This window comes from Chiloscyllium plagiosum, chromosome 1 (assembly GCF_004010195.1).
Source record: "Chiloscyllium plagiosum isolate BGI_BamShark_2017 chromosome 1, ASM401019v2, whole genome shotgun sequence".
NCBI lineage: Eukaryota > Metazoa > Chordata > Chondrichthyes > Orectolobiformes > Hemiscylliidae > Chiloscyllium > Chiloscyllium plagiosum.
In genome coordinates, this window is record NC_057710.1 from 156,085,792 (window position 1) to 156,105,134 (window position 19,343).

Here is a 19,343-nt window from a genome sequence, read left to right on the forward strand (position 1 = left end):
GCACATCTTTGGACTGTGGGAGGAAACCGGAGCACCCGGAGGAAACCCACGCAGACACGGGGAGAACGTGCAAACTCCACACCGTCAGTCGCCTGAGGCGGGAATTGAACCCGGGTCTCTGGCGCTGCGAGGCAGCAGTGCTAACCACTGTGCCACCGTGCTAATCTAAACACTTCCAAAGACTTGAGAGTGAAAAGTAAGATTGGCAGGGTAAAGGTTTGCAATGTCAGTAGGGGTCAAAGACTGATTTGTTGAGAAGATTGGTGATAACAGATTTCAAAGAGAGGCCTGCAAATACTGTAGCTTCTTAAGGTCAAACGCTCGGTATTGTGCAGGGAGTGATTTACCTTCCATTTTGTTTTTGAAAAGTACGATTTGTTGGCATGCAGAACTCCTTTAAATTGGCATGTAATTTAAAGAGTCAACTTGTGTGCAGCCTATATGGGAAGGTCTGGGTCATTGTGCAACAATATGACTCAGGTGTTATTGTCATGACTCAAAGCCTTTCTACATTTATCAAAGCAGAAGTCAGAACTGAGGTGCCAGCATGGTCTGTTGGACTGAACTTTTATATCAGTAATGCTGGACATTTTATTTCTCTAAGACTTGAAACTATTGAAGTTGTGCTTAGGTACTTTTGGATTTAAAGTTGGCACTGTAATTGGTGACATTTAAACTTTTCACTATACTCGTTCAGTGCATATGACAACAAAGGAGGAAGTGAGGACTACAGATGCTAGAAATCGGAGTCAAAAAGTGCAGCGCTGGAAAAGCGCAGCCAGTCAGGCAGCATCCAACAGGACAGTCAACATTGAGCTTTCCTGATGAAGAGCTTATACTCGAAACGTCAACTCTCCTGCTCCTTGGATGCTGCCTGACTGGTGGTGCTTTTCCAGTGCCACACTTTTTGACTCTAACATGTGACAATAAAGGCCATTCTACTCAACTAGATTGTTGCTAGGGCTGCAAGCATCAAGAATCCTGACACATTGAAGACACATTTGACACTTGGTGGCAAGCTGTCAACCACCTTTTCCACTTCTGCATGATGTGGCATCTCTGTCGTGTGTACCTTCAACAAGATGCAGTGCAACAACTCACCAGTAATTCTTAGACAAACCTTCAAGGACCGTTCAAGCATTCTGTTTGATTTGGACATATCAGCATTTCTTTATCATGGTTGAGTCAAGGTTTTCAAATTCCTGACCCAGCAACAACTCCTCACTACTATCTCTCGAACATTGAAGGATAGACAGTAAATGCTAACCATGCCAGTGATGCCCACATTCCAGAAATTAAGAAATATTAAATTCTTTGGACTTGCATCACACCAAATGTGCTATAACTGCAGCGAGTCCAAAAATTATTTTAAAAGCTTCCAGGCTGTTATGTGGAAGGCCTGATAACTTCAAAGTTAATTTCCCGTTTTTATTTTTTAGTTACTGGAAAATCCAAGCTGTTCCAAATGCTTCTAATATAAAAAATTAACAATGCGTGTGCAGAGCTGTATATACATACTGAAGGCAGCATAATCTAAAGGCTCATCGTACTTAAAGACCAGTAAGTCTGTGAAAAAGGCAGTGACTTAATATTTAAAAGTTGGCCATGGGCCAATGTGACCTACAAATATAGTCAAACTACAGTGAATGAAATTAATGGTTGGTTACCTCAGTTAGCTGAATGGCAGGTTTGTAATGTAGAGTAATATGAACAGTGCAGGTTGAATATCTATACCAGCTGAGGTTACTGTGAAGGACTTTCGTTCTCAACTACTCTCTTCACCTGAGGCATGGCAGCCCTCACAATAAACACCAGTTTCCCCCTCCTACCCCACTCTCTCTCCCTCTCTAATGAGAGAGCAGCCATACAATCTGGTAGGACTATGGCAACTTTACTTGTATTAAGTAAAATAAATTTCACAATATTGACTCCAATATACAGAACAAAATTTAAGAAACTAAACTATGACAAACAGTAAACATTGAATTCTGAAACTCTGATAGTTTGGTAGCACCATCACCAGAAATAAATAAGTACTACAGCTTTTTATATCATGTACATTTGAATCTAGTGATCACCACACATTTGTTCCTCCTAAAATGCAAAAACAGAAATCCTGATTAAATTAATTCTTGTAACAGCACCTGAAAAGGGGTACACATCCCAAAAAGGATACACATGATTACATGAGAGACGGTATGTATCTTCTAAGATTCCTTCTTCACTGATGTCCACAAATATTTTCTGACCACACACGGCGCAAATGTCATCAGAGAGATTCTTGGATGGCAATCTACCAAAATTATAGAACTGTACATGGAAAAACAATAGCAATTATTATGGAGCAAAATATGAAATTGATTTTATTTTAAAAAGAGATAACTCCCTTGCTAAACAAATATTACTTACTCCAATAGTGGAAGCCATATAGTCAGAGCAAATCTCAGCAAAATCTCTTCCCATAACCCCGTAATACAAGCCATAGAACAGCAAAATTACACCAAAATCCATGGAGTCTTCAGTCTTTATTCTATGTTCAATGAAAACGAAAATTGAGCCATCAGCTTTTCAGCTCCAGTGGTTGGTGCTCAAATGACAATGTTTCTAATACATTATTAAACAAGGAACCATGTATCCTGAGCTGAATTTTTAAACTTTACCGAAGACAAAAAAATCACATGTCCCATTCCAGGCTCTGCCCTATAATTTTCACAAAATGTCCTTGATTGCTGTTACTTTAAAGTCAAGAAATACTGAAGTGATAAAGCCATGAATTTCTTAATACCCCGCACCTATTTATAGGACATACAATAATTCCAAAGTCTTAACTACAGAAAACTTGTTTGGTGACACAAACTCTTAGAAGAAACAAACTAATTATAACCGCTGCACTGACAAACCTGGACAATGAATGAAAAACCACACCAAAAAGCATCAGCCACGAGTATATCGTACTACAATTTGATTAGGCAGAAAAACTGAAGCTGATTCATTGAAAAGCAGCCTCATGAAACAATCGATGCTTCAATAAATTCTGTGGCTGAAACATGAGTAAAAATTAAACACTATGTTTTGCATTTATGAACAAGGCATCATTTTAAATAGTTAATAAAGCATCCCAAAAATACCATACCTGAAGAATAAATTGAAGCCAAACATTGTGAACATTACTGCCAAATATCCTACAATGCCCACTGCATAACTTATTTTGTAGATGAGAAGAAACCACTTGTAGACCATCCTGTTGATTTAATATATAAAGGAAGATTCAGGAGTAAGTCTTCTACATTTTAATGTTGACAAACAAAAAAAAGGCATGAACTTTACAATGATCTGAACCCTTTAATTTTTGAAGTCTTAAAGCATTTACAATTTGCAGAATGAAGAAACAATTATTAAAGCTAATCAAAAAAATGGCAAAACTTTATACGGTGTACAGGAGTTAAAAACAACAGCAAGCAACAGTGAATATCATCAGGATTTGAGTGCATTACTATGCATTTGCATGATCAAATAGCAAAGGTGACAGATATATTAAAAGTTATTTACTGTCAATGGAACTGAATGATTTGATACCAAAATAAAACAACCCAAATAAATAGAACTTGAAGAAAACAAAAGGGGTAGAAACTTATATCACATCTTTCTCAAATTCAGGATGTGTCAGAGCATATAACAGTTGGAGATTTGCTTTGATGTGATTGTAAAATATGAAATGAGCCATGATTGAGGCTGAAAGAGTGAACTCTTACTCCCAAGACCAGGGGTCACCAACATTATACTTAATGACAGCTATTTCTGAATAATGAAAAGCATTACGATGTACTAAAACATATATGGGAGATATAGGAATTGATAGGATACATATTCAGCCATTACAGTTGAATTACAAAAATATACTGAAAATGAAGGAAAGTTGACAATGATCCTTATTTCAATGTGAAAAATGGCACTGCACGCTGTCCACAGTTGATGCAGTGTGTAACTTGAATGTAACTCCGATGAACGTAACTAAGATGCTTGTCATTCAGGTGGGTTCAAATTTTGATTAGATGAATTTCAAGTTGGAAAAGACAAATTTTCAAAGTTAGGTAGAACCAAATAGGAAAGCCACTTTCACTGCTGCTTTGCGGAAGTCACTGGACTTTTTAGTAACCACGAGACTCCATAAATATATACCAGATTGTTTTGATTTCTATTGAATGTCCGTTTGAAAGTTGATAATCTCTGTTTCCAATTGATACAATCAAGGTTAAACAGCATATTAACAGATTCAGAAATGTCACTTAGAGAGGACTCATTGAGCATGACCTTCAGAGTATCTAAAGTATCTTACAAAATATATGACATTGGTTCAACCTCCAACAACGTACTTTGTTTAACAATTGCTTGGGTTGCTATTCATGATGAAAAACAAATACAAACTTTCTCCCATAACTGCTCTTTTTCCTTTACTTCACTTGGCCTTCCCATTACAGCTGAAAAAGCTACAACCTTCATTCTTGCCCAATTCTTCCTCAGGAGTAAAGTCAACTCCATGTATGGATAAACCCTGGAATGCAGTTACTATTCCAGACATTAGGTTACACACTTGATGCACCCAATATAAAGGTAGGTATATATACTCCTTGCTAAAACCATTTATGAAAAATCTGTCATTCATGTTAGTCTACTGGTAAAGTCATGCCTTTCCCCAGCAAGCGTCTTGAGTGGCTCCTGTATCTCCAAGTATAACCATAGGTTCACTTGATTTCAGGAATGAGTTACTTTCCCTGCAACTCCCAAGCATCTTGTTTTAATTTCCTTGCACTGACAGCAGTATTTATATTTGCTCTCTCAGCAGCAGTCAGAGCTATAGCTTAGTCCAGAGTGTTCTCAGTCAGGGCTTCTTTCTTCATACTGATCTTAAGTACCCCAAAACCCACACCTTCCAGCAATGTGCACAAAGGGGCCCCACCTTGTGACAGTTAAAATTCTTAAGGCCTTTGGACATCACTTCCAACCTCACCACCTTCCTTTCTGACCCGAGGATGAGATCCTGCTGTCTTCCCAGCATTCCCTTCTCATCCCTGATGACTTCTCTTCCTTTCATCTTACCACTTCTAACTTTTTCAGGCTTATACGCTGACAAAAAAAACTTGGATTTTTGGACCAGCTCATAGTAGTTCATTTTGTTGCTATCTTGCTTTTGCAAAATTCTTGTTTTTACAGGTTTTAAGGGTTCTTACTAATGTGGGGATTGAAGTTTTATGTTCTTTATGGACAACTACTTCACTAGAGGACTCAAATGTAGTCTCTATCTTTAACAACCTCATCCAATGATCAGCTATCTTGCTTTACCCTCTCAAATACTATAGAAGTCTGCCCAGGTTGCATATTCTTAAATGTCTGCCTGTAAACCCCAGGAAACAACTTGTTTTCTGTACAGTATGGAAACAGATCCTAAATTAATCTAGTCCCATTTGCCAGTATTTGGCCCATATCTATCCAAACCTTTCTATTCATGTACCTATCCAGATGCCTTTTAAATATTGTAATTGTACCTGCCTCCCCCACTTTCACTAGCAGCTCATTCCATAAATGCACCACCTTCTGTGTAAAAATGTTGCACCTCCGATTTCTTTTAGATCTTTCCCCTCCTACTGTAAAGCTATGCCTTCTAGTTTTGGACTCCCCTACCCTGTGAAAAAGGCTTGTCTATTCAGTCTATCCATGCCCCATATGATATTGTAAACCTCTATAAGGTTACACCGCAGCCTGCGACGCTCCAGAGAAAATAGCCCCAGCCTATGCAGCCTCTACCTATAGCTCAAACCCTGGCAACATCCTTTTCTAAACTCAAGTTCTTATAGCAAGGAGACCAGAATTGAATGCAGTATTCCTAAAGTGACCTAATCAACAATGACATCCCAACTCTTATACTCAATGCTCTGACCAATAAAGGCAAGTGTATGAAATGCCTTCTTCACTATTCTGTCTACCTGGGACTCCATTTTCAAAGAACAATGAACCCGCACCAGAAGGGCTCTATGATCGGCAACACTCCCCAAGGTTCTACCATTAAGTGTACAAAAGATTTGTCTTAAAAAAATGCACCACTTCAGATTTATCTAAATTAAGCTTGTAGGCATCTTGTACAGCCTTTCATGCCATCTCAAACTATAGAAGCCTTCTTAGCAAGCAAGGCATAAACTTCATCAGCATCACCCATTAGGGTGCTTGGCATGAGCAACAGCCTGTTTTCTTCTGGCCACCTCACCTGCCTTGATATTTTAATGAAATAAATACAAAATGAACACACACCCCACCTCACTAACCTTCTCATTCTCAGCAGAAAAATTAGTTTTAAAACAACAGATTTCTCTGCTGAAATTGGCTTTCTGAAAAACTTCAGCTAAATGTTTATTTTTGAAGATAAAGGTATCAGGTTTAGGATGTAATGGAGTCTGTTGCTTTGATCTTTCAGTACAAGCGATTACACCACTAATCATGCACGGTTGTTTAAAAAGGTCTTTCAGACAGTTTGCTGAGGACATACAATCTTGCGATGTGTTGTTCAATTTCTCATTCAAAAGAACAAATAGGTTTCACCCAAACCTATTCAGAGAGCTTTATTTTCAGAAATGGGAGATCAGCTGGACAGCTTGTATGACCTTTCCTCCAACTCAGCTTGTTCTTCATAGGCTTCACAATCTCAACTGCTAACCCAGCTTCCCTCCAACTCAACTGCTTGTTCATGAGCTTTTCTCCAATAAACCAGATAAAACAGGAACCTCTCCAAGCAGTCACTATTCAAAATAATTCCAGTAGGAAAGCAGTAATCATCAGCCATATGATTCCAGTAGGAAAGCAGTAATCATCAGCCATATGATTCCAGTAGGAAAGCAGTCATCAGCCATATGATTCCAGTAGGAAAGCAGTAATCAGCCATATGATTCCAGTAGGAAAGCAGTAATCAGCCATATGATTTCTTGGAGAGGTTGTTTAAGTATCGCCAATGCCCACTAAATTTCCAATGAACTCTTTTAAAGAAACTATTTCAGGTACGTCTACAAAACTTGAAATAAATTCCTTCCTCCACAATCCTTTAAAACTTAAATTCTCTAAGTAATATTAAATATCTTTATAAAGATGTGAAATATAATTTAAGAAAAGCAAGGTTTCACAGAAAGTATGAGATAATATTTGAAAACTTGCCTGCTTTTCCTCAAACAGTGTCATGTTAATCTAATAGATTACATGAAAGGCCAGCCAAAGCCTAGACTTAGCATCTCAAAAGAAAGACAGCATCCATTTAAAGTGCAGCATTCCTTTGGTGTTGCATTAAAATGTCACCCAGATTGGGATGCTTAAATCCTGGAATAAGGCTTCACTATCTGACTTAAAGACAAGAGTGCTACTAAGTGAATTGTGACAGAAGCAAGGAGATGATCAAATTTTTAAATATAGAAATTATTTTCAACAAGTGCACCATGCTGCTTTGGCACCACAAAGTGAAAATAAAGGTAGCTTACCGTTTTGACAGTTTGAACTGCTCCAGAACCTCCCAATTTGACATTACTCCAGATTCTCATAAATAGAACAATTTAAAATACTGATAGGGATCATGCACATTGCACATTCAAATTTAAATATATAGGTCGTTCTTCTATAATGCAGTAGTTGCATTCCCGTGCGACACAGTGTTATGAAAAATTGCATAATATAAATAATGGGGCCTATAGGAAAAACAGGGTTGGGGCGAACCACCAAAAATATCAGTAAAAATCAAAACAAAAATAGTAGTTAACCTAACACAAAATATAGCACAATCTAAGTAAATCTTTAAATCACACATTTAAATGAGATAATACAGCAAATGTAACACTTTAACATTACAGTCACTGACTACGGCACTGTACCTTTCACCAAGCTCTTCACCAGAAAGGACATGTGCCGACTAACTACATGATACCAACGCGCAAGTCCAGTCGTCCTCAAGATTCTTCCCCAGTTTCAAATAAGGTTCCTTCTAAATGTAGATTGCAATGCCCAGTTACAAGCTGGTTTTCAAGGTTTGCAGAGCTGATTGCATTCCTGTTTTAGCTGAACACACTGAGGGTGCATTTTACACAGAGGATCCTGAGGCTGGGTTTTGCTGTTCAGCTAGTGCAGGGGTTAGAACTGCAGTAACAGCAAACAGGAGTTCGCTTTATTAAAAAAATAAAGTCCGCAATTCATAAATCGCATTGCAGCCAAATCACTTTTAATAAAAGTGTGTTATAGGAGAGCTACCTGTATTTCAAAGTGTATTATCTAATAACTTGATACAGATGTAGGTTTGCTCGCTGAGCTGGAAGGTTCATTACCATACTAGGAAGCATCTTCAATGAGCCTCCAGACGTAGTACTGCTAGTATTTCCTGCTTTCTATTTATATGTTTGGGTTTCCTTGGGTTGGTGGTGACACCATTTCCTGTGGTGACACCATTTCCTGTTCCTTTTCTCAGGGGGTGGTAGATGGAGTCTAACTCGATGTGTTTGTTGATTAAGTTCTGGTTGGAATGCCATGCTTCTAGGAATTCTCGTGCATGTCTTTGTTTGGCTTGTCCTAGGATGGATGTATTGTCCCAGTCGAAATGGTATCCTTCCTTATCTGTACCTAAGAATACTAATGAGAGAAGGTCATGTCATTTTGTAGCTACTTGATGTTTATGTATCCTGGTGGCTAGTTTTCTGCCTGTTTGTCCAATGTAGCGTTTGTTACAGTTCCTGCATATTTTGTAAATGACATTAGTTTTGCTTGTTGTCTGCATAGGGTCTTTCAAGTTCATTAGCTGCTGTTTTAGTGTGTTGGTGGGTTTGTGGGCTACCATGATGCCAAGGGGTCTGAGTAGTCTGGCAGTCATTTCTAAAATGTCTTTGATGTAGGGGAGAGTGGCTAAGGTTTGTGGACCAGTTTTGTCTGCTTGTTTGACTTGGATCCCATTTACCATCCCCTGGAAAGAAAACAGGAAATAATATCACCAACCCAAGGAAACATAAAAATATAAACAGAAAGGAAACACCAGCAGTGCTTCGTCCAGAGGCTCACTGAAGATGTTACGTAGTATGGTGATGCAATGTCTGAAAATGAACCTTCCAGCTCAGCAAGCAAACCTATATCCAGAACCTCAACCTGAGCTACAAATCTTCTCAAAACTTGCTATTAACTTGATATAAGATAATATCTCAAGGTAGTTCACAGGAGCAATCATCACTCTAATTCAGACACGAAACCATAAAGGGTATATAAGAACACGCACAAAAGCTGATTTAAGAAAGTAGGTATTAATGACCGCCTTAAAGGAGGACAGAAAGGCAGAGAGGCAGTGGCTCTTTGAGCTTATGAACTGTGTAGTTGCTGGCATAGCTGCCAATGGTGAAGCAATGAATATCAGGAATGGGCAGGTAGTTATATCTGGAGGAAAGCAGAGATTATTGTGGGCTGTAGGTGGTGTTACAGTTAGGGAGGGACAATTGAGATCATGGGGTATCTGAAAAAAAGTTTGGCATGAGCATCAGTAATGACATAAATAAAATCATTCCTTATTGAAAGAGTCACCAGACTTAAAACATTAACTCTTTCTCCACAAATGCTGCCAGACCTGCTAAGTTTCTCCATGACTTTCTGTTTTTGTTTCTTTCAGAACTCCAACATCCAAATTCTTTGTTTATTACTTATTGAAATTTCAGACAACTTGAGCTCACATGCTAGTAGATGCTCATTGCATGCTTCCAAACAATCAACAGACTTGAGGTACAATGTGATGGCCTTCTTCATTTAAATAACATCTTCACAAGTAATATATCTTATACTGATCACGATTGAGTGAAATCAAGATTTCAAATTCTGAGGCTATGTTCTTAAACTTGTGTAGTCAATGGGATCTGGTCTGACTTTAAGAGTGAAACATTTAAGAAAAACAATTCAATGAAACATCAAGAAAATTTTAAAAATTGAACAAAACATAACAATGTATCTGGTTTTCCTAAAACTCTTAAAAATGAAGTTTCATTGTTAAAATGTTGCATTTATATTTAACAGTCAGCAGCAATATTGTTCACCCTTGACTTCTAGAAAATCTGCCTACAAAAGATTTAGCAATCTCCAAGACAAGGATTACCATTTGCCTGATGGCAGTTAAACGGGTACAAAGTCATGGGATTTTCAGGAGCCCAGCAACAGTGATGTCAGTATGGAATGAAGGAGCTAACCACATTGACTGTCAGTGAATATGGTTTCAATCAGGAAATTAAAGCATTTAATTATCTTTAAATTTTAACTTAAATGCTGAGAGTGTAAAACAAATAAATTGAATGGACTAAGATAAAAGCCAACTTAAAAGAATACTAATTGGAAATGTAACCTAATGGAGGAATGTGATGTGTTACATAATGTGAACTTTTCCTAGTCATTGAGAGTAATTATCAACAATTATGAAGTTATGTTTCATTCAACAAGGTGTGACTTTTTCAAGGATATTTATAGCGAGATAGCGTATAAGTATAAACTTCAGTCAATTTGCAGAGTGTTTAAGGACTACACAGCAGTGATGGTTGCCAATGCATCCCAAGGAGATTATAATAATCATGGATAGTAACTTCTAGCTTTTCACTATTCTGCACATTTGCAGATAGAGGACCTGCTGTCCATATTGGAGAAGTAATGATGCAGAATGCTGACATTCCCATGTTCACATAGCTGCAAAGTCCAGACCATTGTTTCTAGATCATCTGTAGAACTGCGAAGGGCTGTTTAATTTCACATCAATTTAAAACTGTTGTTTTCAAAAACATCCCCAGACACACTTCATCATCAGTATCTCTAACCTCAACTTTTATAACTCTTTCACCTGAAAATTAACCCTGAAAATCAAACACCTCTACTTTTGGTTGTGGATACACCTCCTATTGCACTCTGTTCATTAGCACTGTGATTATTTTTTATATTAGATTAGATTCCCTACAATGTGGAAACAGGCCCTTTGGCCCAACAAGTCCACACCGACCCTCCGGAGAGTAACCCATCCAGACCCATTTCCCTCTGACTAATGCACCTATCACTATGGACAATTTAGCATGGCCAATTCACCTGACCTGCACATCTTTGGACAGTGGGAGGAAACCGGAGCACCCAGAGGAAGCCCACGCAGACACGGGGAGAATGTGTAAACTCCACACAGACAGTCGCCAGAGGCTGGAATCAAACCTGGGACCCTGATGCGGTGAGGCAGCAGTGCTAACCACTGAGCCACCGTGCCGCAACATGCTTACAAATGCAAATGCCCTAAAGCCTCCTTAATATTCATATCCTTGAACAACATTTTGATCATCCACCTTATTACATCTTAGCTGCTTTGGTTCAGCTTCAACTTTTTTTAAACACATCTGTGAAAAGCCTTAACTATTTTTAGTTGTTAAATACACTATATTAATGTTTGTTGTGCAGTGAATCTAAAAGTCAGGTCTTCTAAAAATACATTAATTAGAAAAATATAAGGTATACAAGAATGTACTTGTTTACATCGGAGTATGATTGGCCAAACTACAGTGGAAGTCATTAAACATTTTCACTTGACAGCTAATTCTTCTGCCATATTCTGGGTCATGGAAACACTTGCTTTACCAGATTTTCATTGCTTTTCTTCTCTGTTGCTCTACTGTCAGCATTTACACCTTCTCTGCACTCTATGTTTGTTTCTGTAATTAGATTATCACTTCAATACAACCTGTACCATAATGTCTCTGCCCTTTCATTGTCCATGTCTCAGCCCTCACCATATCATAAATCTTCCTTCTGTCGATTTTTGGCCCACCCTTCTCTTCTCTCTTTGGTCTTTCATCTATTTGAAAGCTGTTTAATCCCAACATCTTCCAAATTTTATGAAAATGTCATTTACCAGAATATCAACTCTCTCCAGAGATGCTGCTTCACATTAAATGTTTCCAGCATATTTTGTTTTTATTTCAAATTCCTGCATCCATAGAATTTTGCTTTCGTTTAGCATTAACTATGATCACTTCCCTTCCAGAAATACCCACCTTGAAGAGGCTCTGCTTTTTTCTGGGACTGGACTTTTGTCTCTTATTGTTCACCTTCATTGCTCTCCACTTCCTTCTTTATGCTTAACATGGCTTTAAAACCTATTTTCATACTCATTTATTTTCTTAGCAACTGTCAGCTCCAGCTTATTCCACACAGATTTCGGATTTAAATTTTGCCCAAGTATCAAATCCATCCTTAACTGCAGATAGCTCCAACATGCTCAACATTCAAGTGCAGTAAACAGGTGGGAAGGCAAACGTTATGATGGCATTTAGGCTCTAGTGAAGGAAAAAAGAAGTGCATCAGCGCTTACAGCAAGAAGGGAGATTCTGGTGTGACTGCAGGCAGATTTCACTATTGGGTTCAGTATGTTTTGTGGCGAAAGAGGAGAGAGAGAGAGAGACTGGGAGCAACTGGGTGTAGTAGGGAATTTCAATTTCAAGGTATAAGGGATCAAGTAGATGTAGTGTGGGTAGGGGGTGGGTTCAAATGATGAGGCTTTTTTTGGGGGTAGGTCAGTTTAATTGTTATTCCTAGGTCAACTACCTTCTCCCAACCAATAATAACTGCAAATAAATCTCCAATTTAAATGGATTCTATGGAGAATCCAAGTGCAGGGGAAATGCCCACTGGAATCTTCAGTTTATCAGGTAGTTCCTTGGAGTCTACAGTGGGGATTCTGTAGGGTTCTGATGTGCATTTCCTACCAACACTACAAAAGCAATTATCTGGCCACTGGAAAATCCAAGTCAATTCCTCAGGATAAGGGGCAGGCCATTGAGAAAAGGAGTTTCTTCACTCAGAGGATGGTAAACCTTCCGAATTCTCCAATCCAGAGCTCCGTGGAAGCTTAATCATTGAGCAGTATCAATTAATGAGATAGAAATTGGTATGTTTCTGGAGACTAATGACATTAAGGGTGATGGATATAGGGCTGGAAAATATAACATATCAGCAATGATCTAGAATGGCAGGGCAGCGCACCCATGTTCCGATGTTTGCGCACAGGTGGGTAGAGAGAATAGATTCAGGCTTCAGTTCCATGTGATCAGATATTACAACGCCACAATTCCTCACTGCTCACACTGTGGTCTCCTCTACGAAGGGGAGACAAAAGCTATGTTCTGTCAGCAAAAATGACCAAGCTTCTAGTTTCCTGTTACTTCAACAACCCACTGTTCCCTGCCCAACATTTCTGTCCTGGGTCTGTTGCAGTGCTCTAGCGAGGGCCAATGCAATCTGGAAGAACAGTATCTTGTTTTCCGCGAGGATCCTGCAGCCTTCAGAACTTAATACTGAGTTCAATAATTTTAGAACCTGAACACCTTCCTCTCGTTCTTTACCCACTCCCCAGAAACCTTGCCTCAACATAACATGATCTGCTTTCAGCGCAGCTAACCCATTTCCACCTACTTATGGTCCCCATTATCAGCTTTTCTTTCTCTCTAGCTGACCATTACCCATCCCTTTATCTGCTTGTCTTTCTCTATCTGGTATCTGTCTCCATCTACTCACACTTCACAACCTCTACCTCCAACTCATCCTGCCTTCAGCACATATACTTTTTGCCAGCTATTAACAGTTTTGAAGACAGGTCACTGTTGACTCTGCTCTCTCTCCAAGATGTTGCTGTACCTGAGTTTCCCAAACTATTTCTGTTTTTGTTTCATATTTCCAGCACCTGCAGTTCTTTGTTTTATTTGGGAGCCAGAAAAACCTGTAATTTGCTAATTCAGTAATTTCTTGAAAACAAATGTGGAATCTCTAATTTAAAACTATGTTCAAGGTCTATCATATGGGGAGAAAACTGGACTAGAAAAGCACAGCCAGTCAGGCAGCATCTGAGGAGCAGAAGAAATTATGTTTTGGGCGTAAGTCCTTAATCAGGAATTATGCCTGAAAATGCCCACCTTATGCCCAAAACACAGATTCTCCTACTCCTTGGATACTGCCTGACCGCCTGCGCTTTTCCAGCGCCACACTCCTTGACTCTGATCTCCAGCATCTGCAGTCCTCACTTGCCCAGAGAAAAGTGTGCTGGATATGATTGTGAGCGTTAAGTGTTAAATATAAATCTGAGATTAAGATCTTGGGTGCTGAAGAAAAGGGTCATAAACTGCCTGGTTAAAATGTGTTCCAGCTTTGTCGATACGTGACAGAAACATAACATCAGGTCTGCAGAAGACCTGCATATGGTGATAGAATTTGTGTGTATAAATGTCAATTTTTTGAAAAGAGAATTTGTTGCTAACTAATGCCTGTTGTCTTGCACCAACTTAAATAGTGTGGTGTCTAGGAAATTAATTCTTTCCATGTGTGTTAACTATGGAGGATATTGATGAACCCTTCTAATAATTCTGCTGAATCCAAATATTCCTGTAACACAAATACACATTTATTGGGTGAATTGCCACCTTAAGTAAAAGGCTATCTGAAAACCAAAAGACTGCCTTTGAGAGCAAAAGAATTGTGCCCCTGAATAAAGACATTTCTTCCGATTGCTGCTTTACTATTGCCAACAGCTGGACTTTCTGGTCAGCAGTCCCTGCTAAATTATCAAGATGTTTGAAACTCAACGTTAAGCTTTTCCAAGGCAGATTGTGGTTCCAGAACCTGAATAGTTAGCTCTTGTAGGTCTTTTCATTGTTTGCTATGAATCCATTGCAGCTTTTACGTGATTTTAATTAGAGTTAAAAGATCTCTTTCATGGAACATTATTCTTCTGCTTGCAATGGATGCTGCATGTTGTCAACGAGCTCAGTCAAAGGTGACAAAATCATACTTCTGCCCTTTTCCAAAAAAAACGTACCTCCTAAAAAAAGAGATTAAAAAAAAACACATTCATGGGATGTCAGTATTGTTGGCTGGGCCAACATTTATTTCCCATCCCTAATTGCTTCACTAGCTGTCACTAGTTTATCCAATGCACAGTCTAGTCAGGGACATCCTGTTTTCTATGTGACCTGGTAAGGGCAAGTCTCTCTCCATCATTGGTGAACCTGCAAAGTGGGCTATGGTGTCTGAAACATTCATTTCTTTCCGACCAATTATTATGCTGATTTCCTCTCTCAAGTTGATTCATCTCCATGGACTTCAGATTTAAGGAGGTCTGTTACTCATTGTGGCCTATTGATTGCTCCCTCTTGCTTGCTGCGTACCCTGCCACTGCTCCTATGCTTTTTTACAGCTTCTGTACATCTCTCCATTTGTGTGGTTCAGTGCCCAAATGACCCTGAAAGTCCAACATTTGCTGCCCTCAACTACTGTTGAGCATTACTCCCTCACTTCTGGGTTCAGAACGCTGGCCTGGCCGAATGGCTTCTCCCATAATACTATTGCTACTGTGTTTCACTTTCAGCTCTTACAACACTCACCTCTGGTTCTATAGGTCTAATTACCATTGCTACTATATACTAATATGCTTTCTACCTTCTATAGTGAACAGTAACAAACTTTATTGAACATTACTGTATACAGGAGATGGTAAGAAGAGCCATATCTCCAGTCCCATAGATCCAGGCTCGAGTTCCATGTGATCTGGCATCACTATGACACTGTTCCATTTGCACATGGAAAGTAGCTATCCTCAGCAAAGATACAACTCCCGTGCACATATCCCTCTCTGGAGATCTTTTCCATTCTCCAGGGCCCCAAACACTCAGTTCAGCTGAATAAAAAAGGTTTGCTTATTCAGCTATCAATTCACTGTACTATACTGGTTGTATAAAATGTGATCTCCTCTACATTTGGAAGATTAAACACAGATGGTAGGACTGTTCTGGTGCATACCTTGGTTCAGTCTTCATGCATGAACCAGAGCTTCTGGCAAACAAGTGTAGCTGAAGACCCATGTCTTGAGTTTGGACAGTGAGAGTTGGGGGAGTGGGAAAGGTGATGTGTTTGTTTGCATTTGTCCTTTCAGCTATCCTGCCCTGTAGGAATGAGCTCTTCCTCCGCTACAGGAAAGACAGATGGCAAATAGCAGCAGTCCTGCAATGCAGTGAACATGCCAGTCCAACACAATGTTTAAGTGGTAGGAGTGTATTTCTCATATCTTTTTGGACTTCCTTTTTGATTAAAGATTCAGAGCCATTACAATAAGCTGATACAAACCATTTCTTTTGTTTTTAAAAAGGAAAGGAACTAAAGAGCTAAACAGAGATCATGGCAGCAGAGACCGTACAATGCCCCTCGTGTACTATGTGGCAAATCATAGAAGTTTCAGTTATAGAGTCATAGAGATGGAAATAGACCCTTCAGTCCAACCAGTCCATGCTGACCAGATATCCCAATCCAATCTAGTCCTACCTGCCAGCACCTGGCCCATATCCCTCCAAACCCTTCCTATTCATATGCCCATCCAGATGCCTCTTAAATGTTGCAATTGTACCAGCCTCCACCACATCCTCTGGCAGCTCATTCCATACACGTACCACCCTCTGTGAAAAGGTTGCCCCTTAGGTCTCATATCTTTCCCCTCTCACCCTAAACCTATGCCCCCTAGTTCTGGATTCCCAACCCCAGGGAAAAGACTGTCTATTCATCCTATCCATGCCCCTCAATTTTGTTAACCTCTACAAGGTCACCCCTCAGCCTCCGACGCTCCAAGGAAAACAGCTCAAATCCTCCAACCCTGGCAATATCCTTCTAATTTTTTTCTGAACTCTTTCAAGTTTCACAACATCTTTCTGATAGGAAGGGGACCAGAATTGCACGCAATATTCCAACAGTGGCCTAACCAATGTCCTGTACAGCCTAAACATGACTCCTGTACTCAATACTCTGACCAATAAAGGAAAGCATACCAAACTCCTCCTTCACTATCCTATCTACCTGCGACTCCACTTTCAAGAAGCGATGAAGCTGCACTCCGCAGTCTCTTTGTTCAGCAACACTCCCTAGGACCTTATCATTACGTGTATAAGTCCTGCTAAGATTTGTTTTCCCAAAATGCAGCACCTCACATTTATCTGAATTAAACTCCATCTGCCACTCCTCAGCCCATTGGCCCATCTGGTCAAGATCCTGTTGTAAGCTGAGGAGTGGCAGATGGAGTTTAATTCAGATAAATGTGAGGTGCTGCATTTTGGGAAAACAAATCTTAGCAGGACTTATACACGTAATGATAAGGTCCTAGGGAGTGTTGCTGAACAAAGAGACTGTCTATTCATCCTATCCTTCACTGTCCACTACACCTCAAATTTTGGTGTCATCTGCAAACTTACTAACTGTACCTCTTATGTTCGTATCCAAATCATTTATGTAAATGACAAAAAGTAGAGGACCCAGCACTGATCCTTGTGGCACTCCACTGGTCACAGGCCTCCAGTCTGAAAAACAACCCTCCACCACCACCTTCTGTCTTCTTCCTTTGAGACAGTTTTGTATCCAAATGGCTAGTTCTCCCTTTTCTCCATGAGATCTAACCTTGCTAACAGCATTTCATAGTGACCATGCATGCAAGTGTGTCAAGCTGCAGCTACTGGCTAACAGCATTTCAGAGCTACCGGTGAATTGACCATGAAGCAACCACAATACTTTGTCATGGATAGCACGTTCAGTGAGGTGCTCACACCACAGGTAAAGAGAAAGGGGATGGGTGACTATTGGGCCAGATTAGAGGGCAGAAGGCAGCCAATGCAGGAGTCCCCTGCAGTCATCTCACTTCTAAGGATATATAGTGTTGGATACTGGTGGGGGAGATTGACTGTGCAGGAGAAAACAGTTGCAGCCAAATTCGTGGCATAATGGGAGGATCAACTGTACAAGAGGGAATGAAGAATGGCAGGACTACAGTGGTGGGGGATTCAGTTGTTAGGGGAACAGACAGGAATAGATAGCTATAAAGTGGGCTACAGCAGGACACGTTATTTCCTTGGTACCAGGATCACGCTGTCACTGGCTAACAGGGCATCCTGAAATGGAGAAGGCAAACAGGTTGAGGTACACACAGGTAGAAAAGGGATGAGGTTCTGCAAGTAGAACTTGGGGAACTACGAGGTCAATCAAAAAAAAGGACCTCAAAAGGTAGTAATCTCTGGATTGATTCTGGTTCCATGTCGAAGTAGAGAAGTAACTTGGCAGAAACGTGGGATCCAGAGAAAAGGTTCAGCACGGGGAGATGCAGAGCCAAAATTAGAAACAGTAAGCGAGTCAGGGAGGCATAGGAAGTACAGGCCAGTTAAGGCAAAAGGGAATTTGGCAAGAAAGAAGTGTAACCCTGGCTGCTGAGTGAGGTAAGCAATGGATAGAGGCACTGGCAATTTTCAATTCCTCTCTGACCACTGCAGAAGTGCCAGAGGACTGGAGGAGAGCCATGTGGTATTGTTATTCAAGAAGGGAGGAAGGAATAAACCATACAACTACAAGTCACTCAGACTAACGAAACTATTGCATGGAATTTTGAGGTCCAAAATTAACCTACACTTAAATTATTCAAGAACAGTCAACATGGTTTTATTAAAGGCAAGGTCATGTCTGGCCAATTTGATTGAATTTTTCAGAGTAGTTATTGCGTGTGTAGAGGGCAATGCATTTCATGTATTCTACTTGGACTTCATCAAGGGTTTTGATAAGGCTCATATGGGAGACTGATAGCAAAGCTAAGAGTCCATGGAATTCGAGGAAATTTGGCAAATTGGATCCACAACTGACTGAAAGCAGGAAGCGGGGGTGATGGTTGAGAGGAGTTTGTGATTAGAAGCCAGTGTCCAGCGAGGTCCTGTAGGAATGTCTGTTTGCTGTTTGTGGTAAATATAAATAATTTATATTTGAATGTAGAATGATTGCTCAGTAAATTCACTGATGTTACAAAAACTGCTTGGGTAATAAATATTGAGGTAGATAACCTCAGATTACAGGAGTATATAGATAGTCTGGTCAGATGGACTGTTCAGTGACAAATGTAATTTAGTCCAGACAAGCGTAAAATGATGCAGTTGGGCTGGACAAAAAAGGCAAGTAAATATATGAACAATGGGACCCTGGGGAGCACTGAGGATCAGAGGGACTTTGGTATCCATGTCCACCAGTCCTTTAATGTAATGGAACGAGTAGATAAAATGATTAAGAGTTAAAGTGTTCAGTCATGGGCGGTTGGTGCGGGTGTCCCAGAGGTGTTCTCTGAAACGTTCCGCAAGTAGGCAGCCTGTCTCCCCAATATAGGGGAGGCCACATCAGGTGCAGCGGATGCAGTAAATGGGTTGTGTGGAGGTGCAGGTGAATTTGTGATGGATATGGAAGGATCCCTTGGGGCCTTGGAGGGAAGTGAGGGGGGG

General features: G+C 40.0%; 1 protein-coding gene across 4 annotated transcripts in view; it reads right to left on the reverse strand.

Annotated features, from left to right (window-relative positions):
- Positions 1–19,343, reverse strand: part of LOC122554803 (RING finger protein 175-like) — a 52,168-nt gene that overhangs the window by 15,004 nt on the left and 17,821 nt on the right. For 3 of the 4 annotated variants that reach the window (XM_043700184.1, XM_043700182.1, XM_043700183.1), the window contains 3 exons: positions 3,134–3,241; positions 2,410–2,530; positions 2,177–2,310 (listed from right to left, as the gene is read on the reverse strand). In XM_043700184.1, the coding sequence (XP_043556119.1) occupies positions 2,177–2,310; positions 2,410–2,530; positions 3,134–3,241 (363 nt within the window). The remainder of the gene's footprint in view (positions 1–2,176; positions 2,311–2,409; positions 2,531–3,133; positions 3,242–19,343) is intronic. The other variant, XM_043700185.1, reaches the window with a different exon arrangement.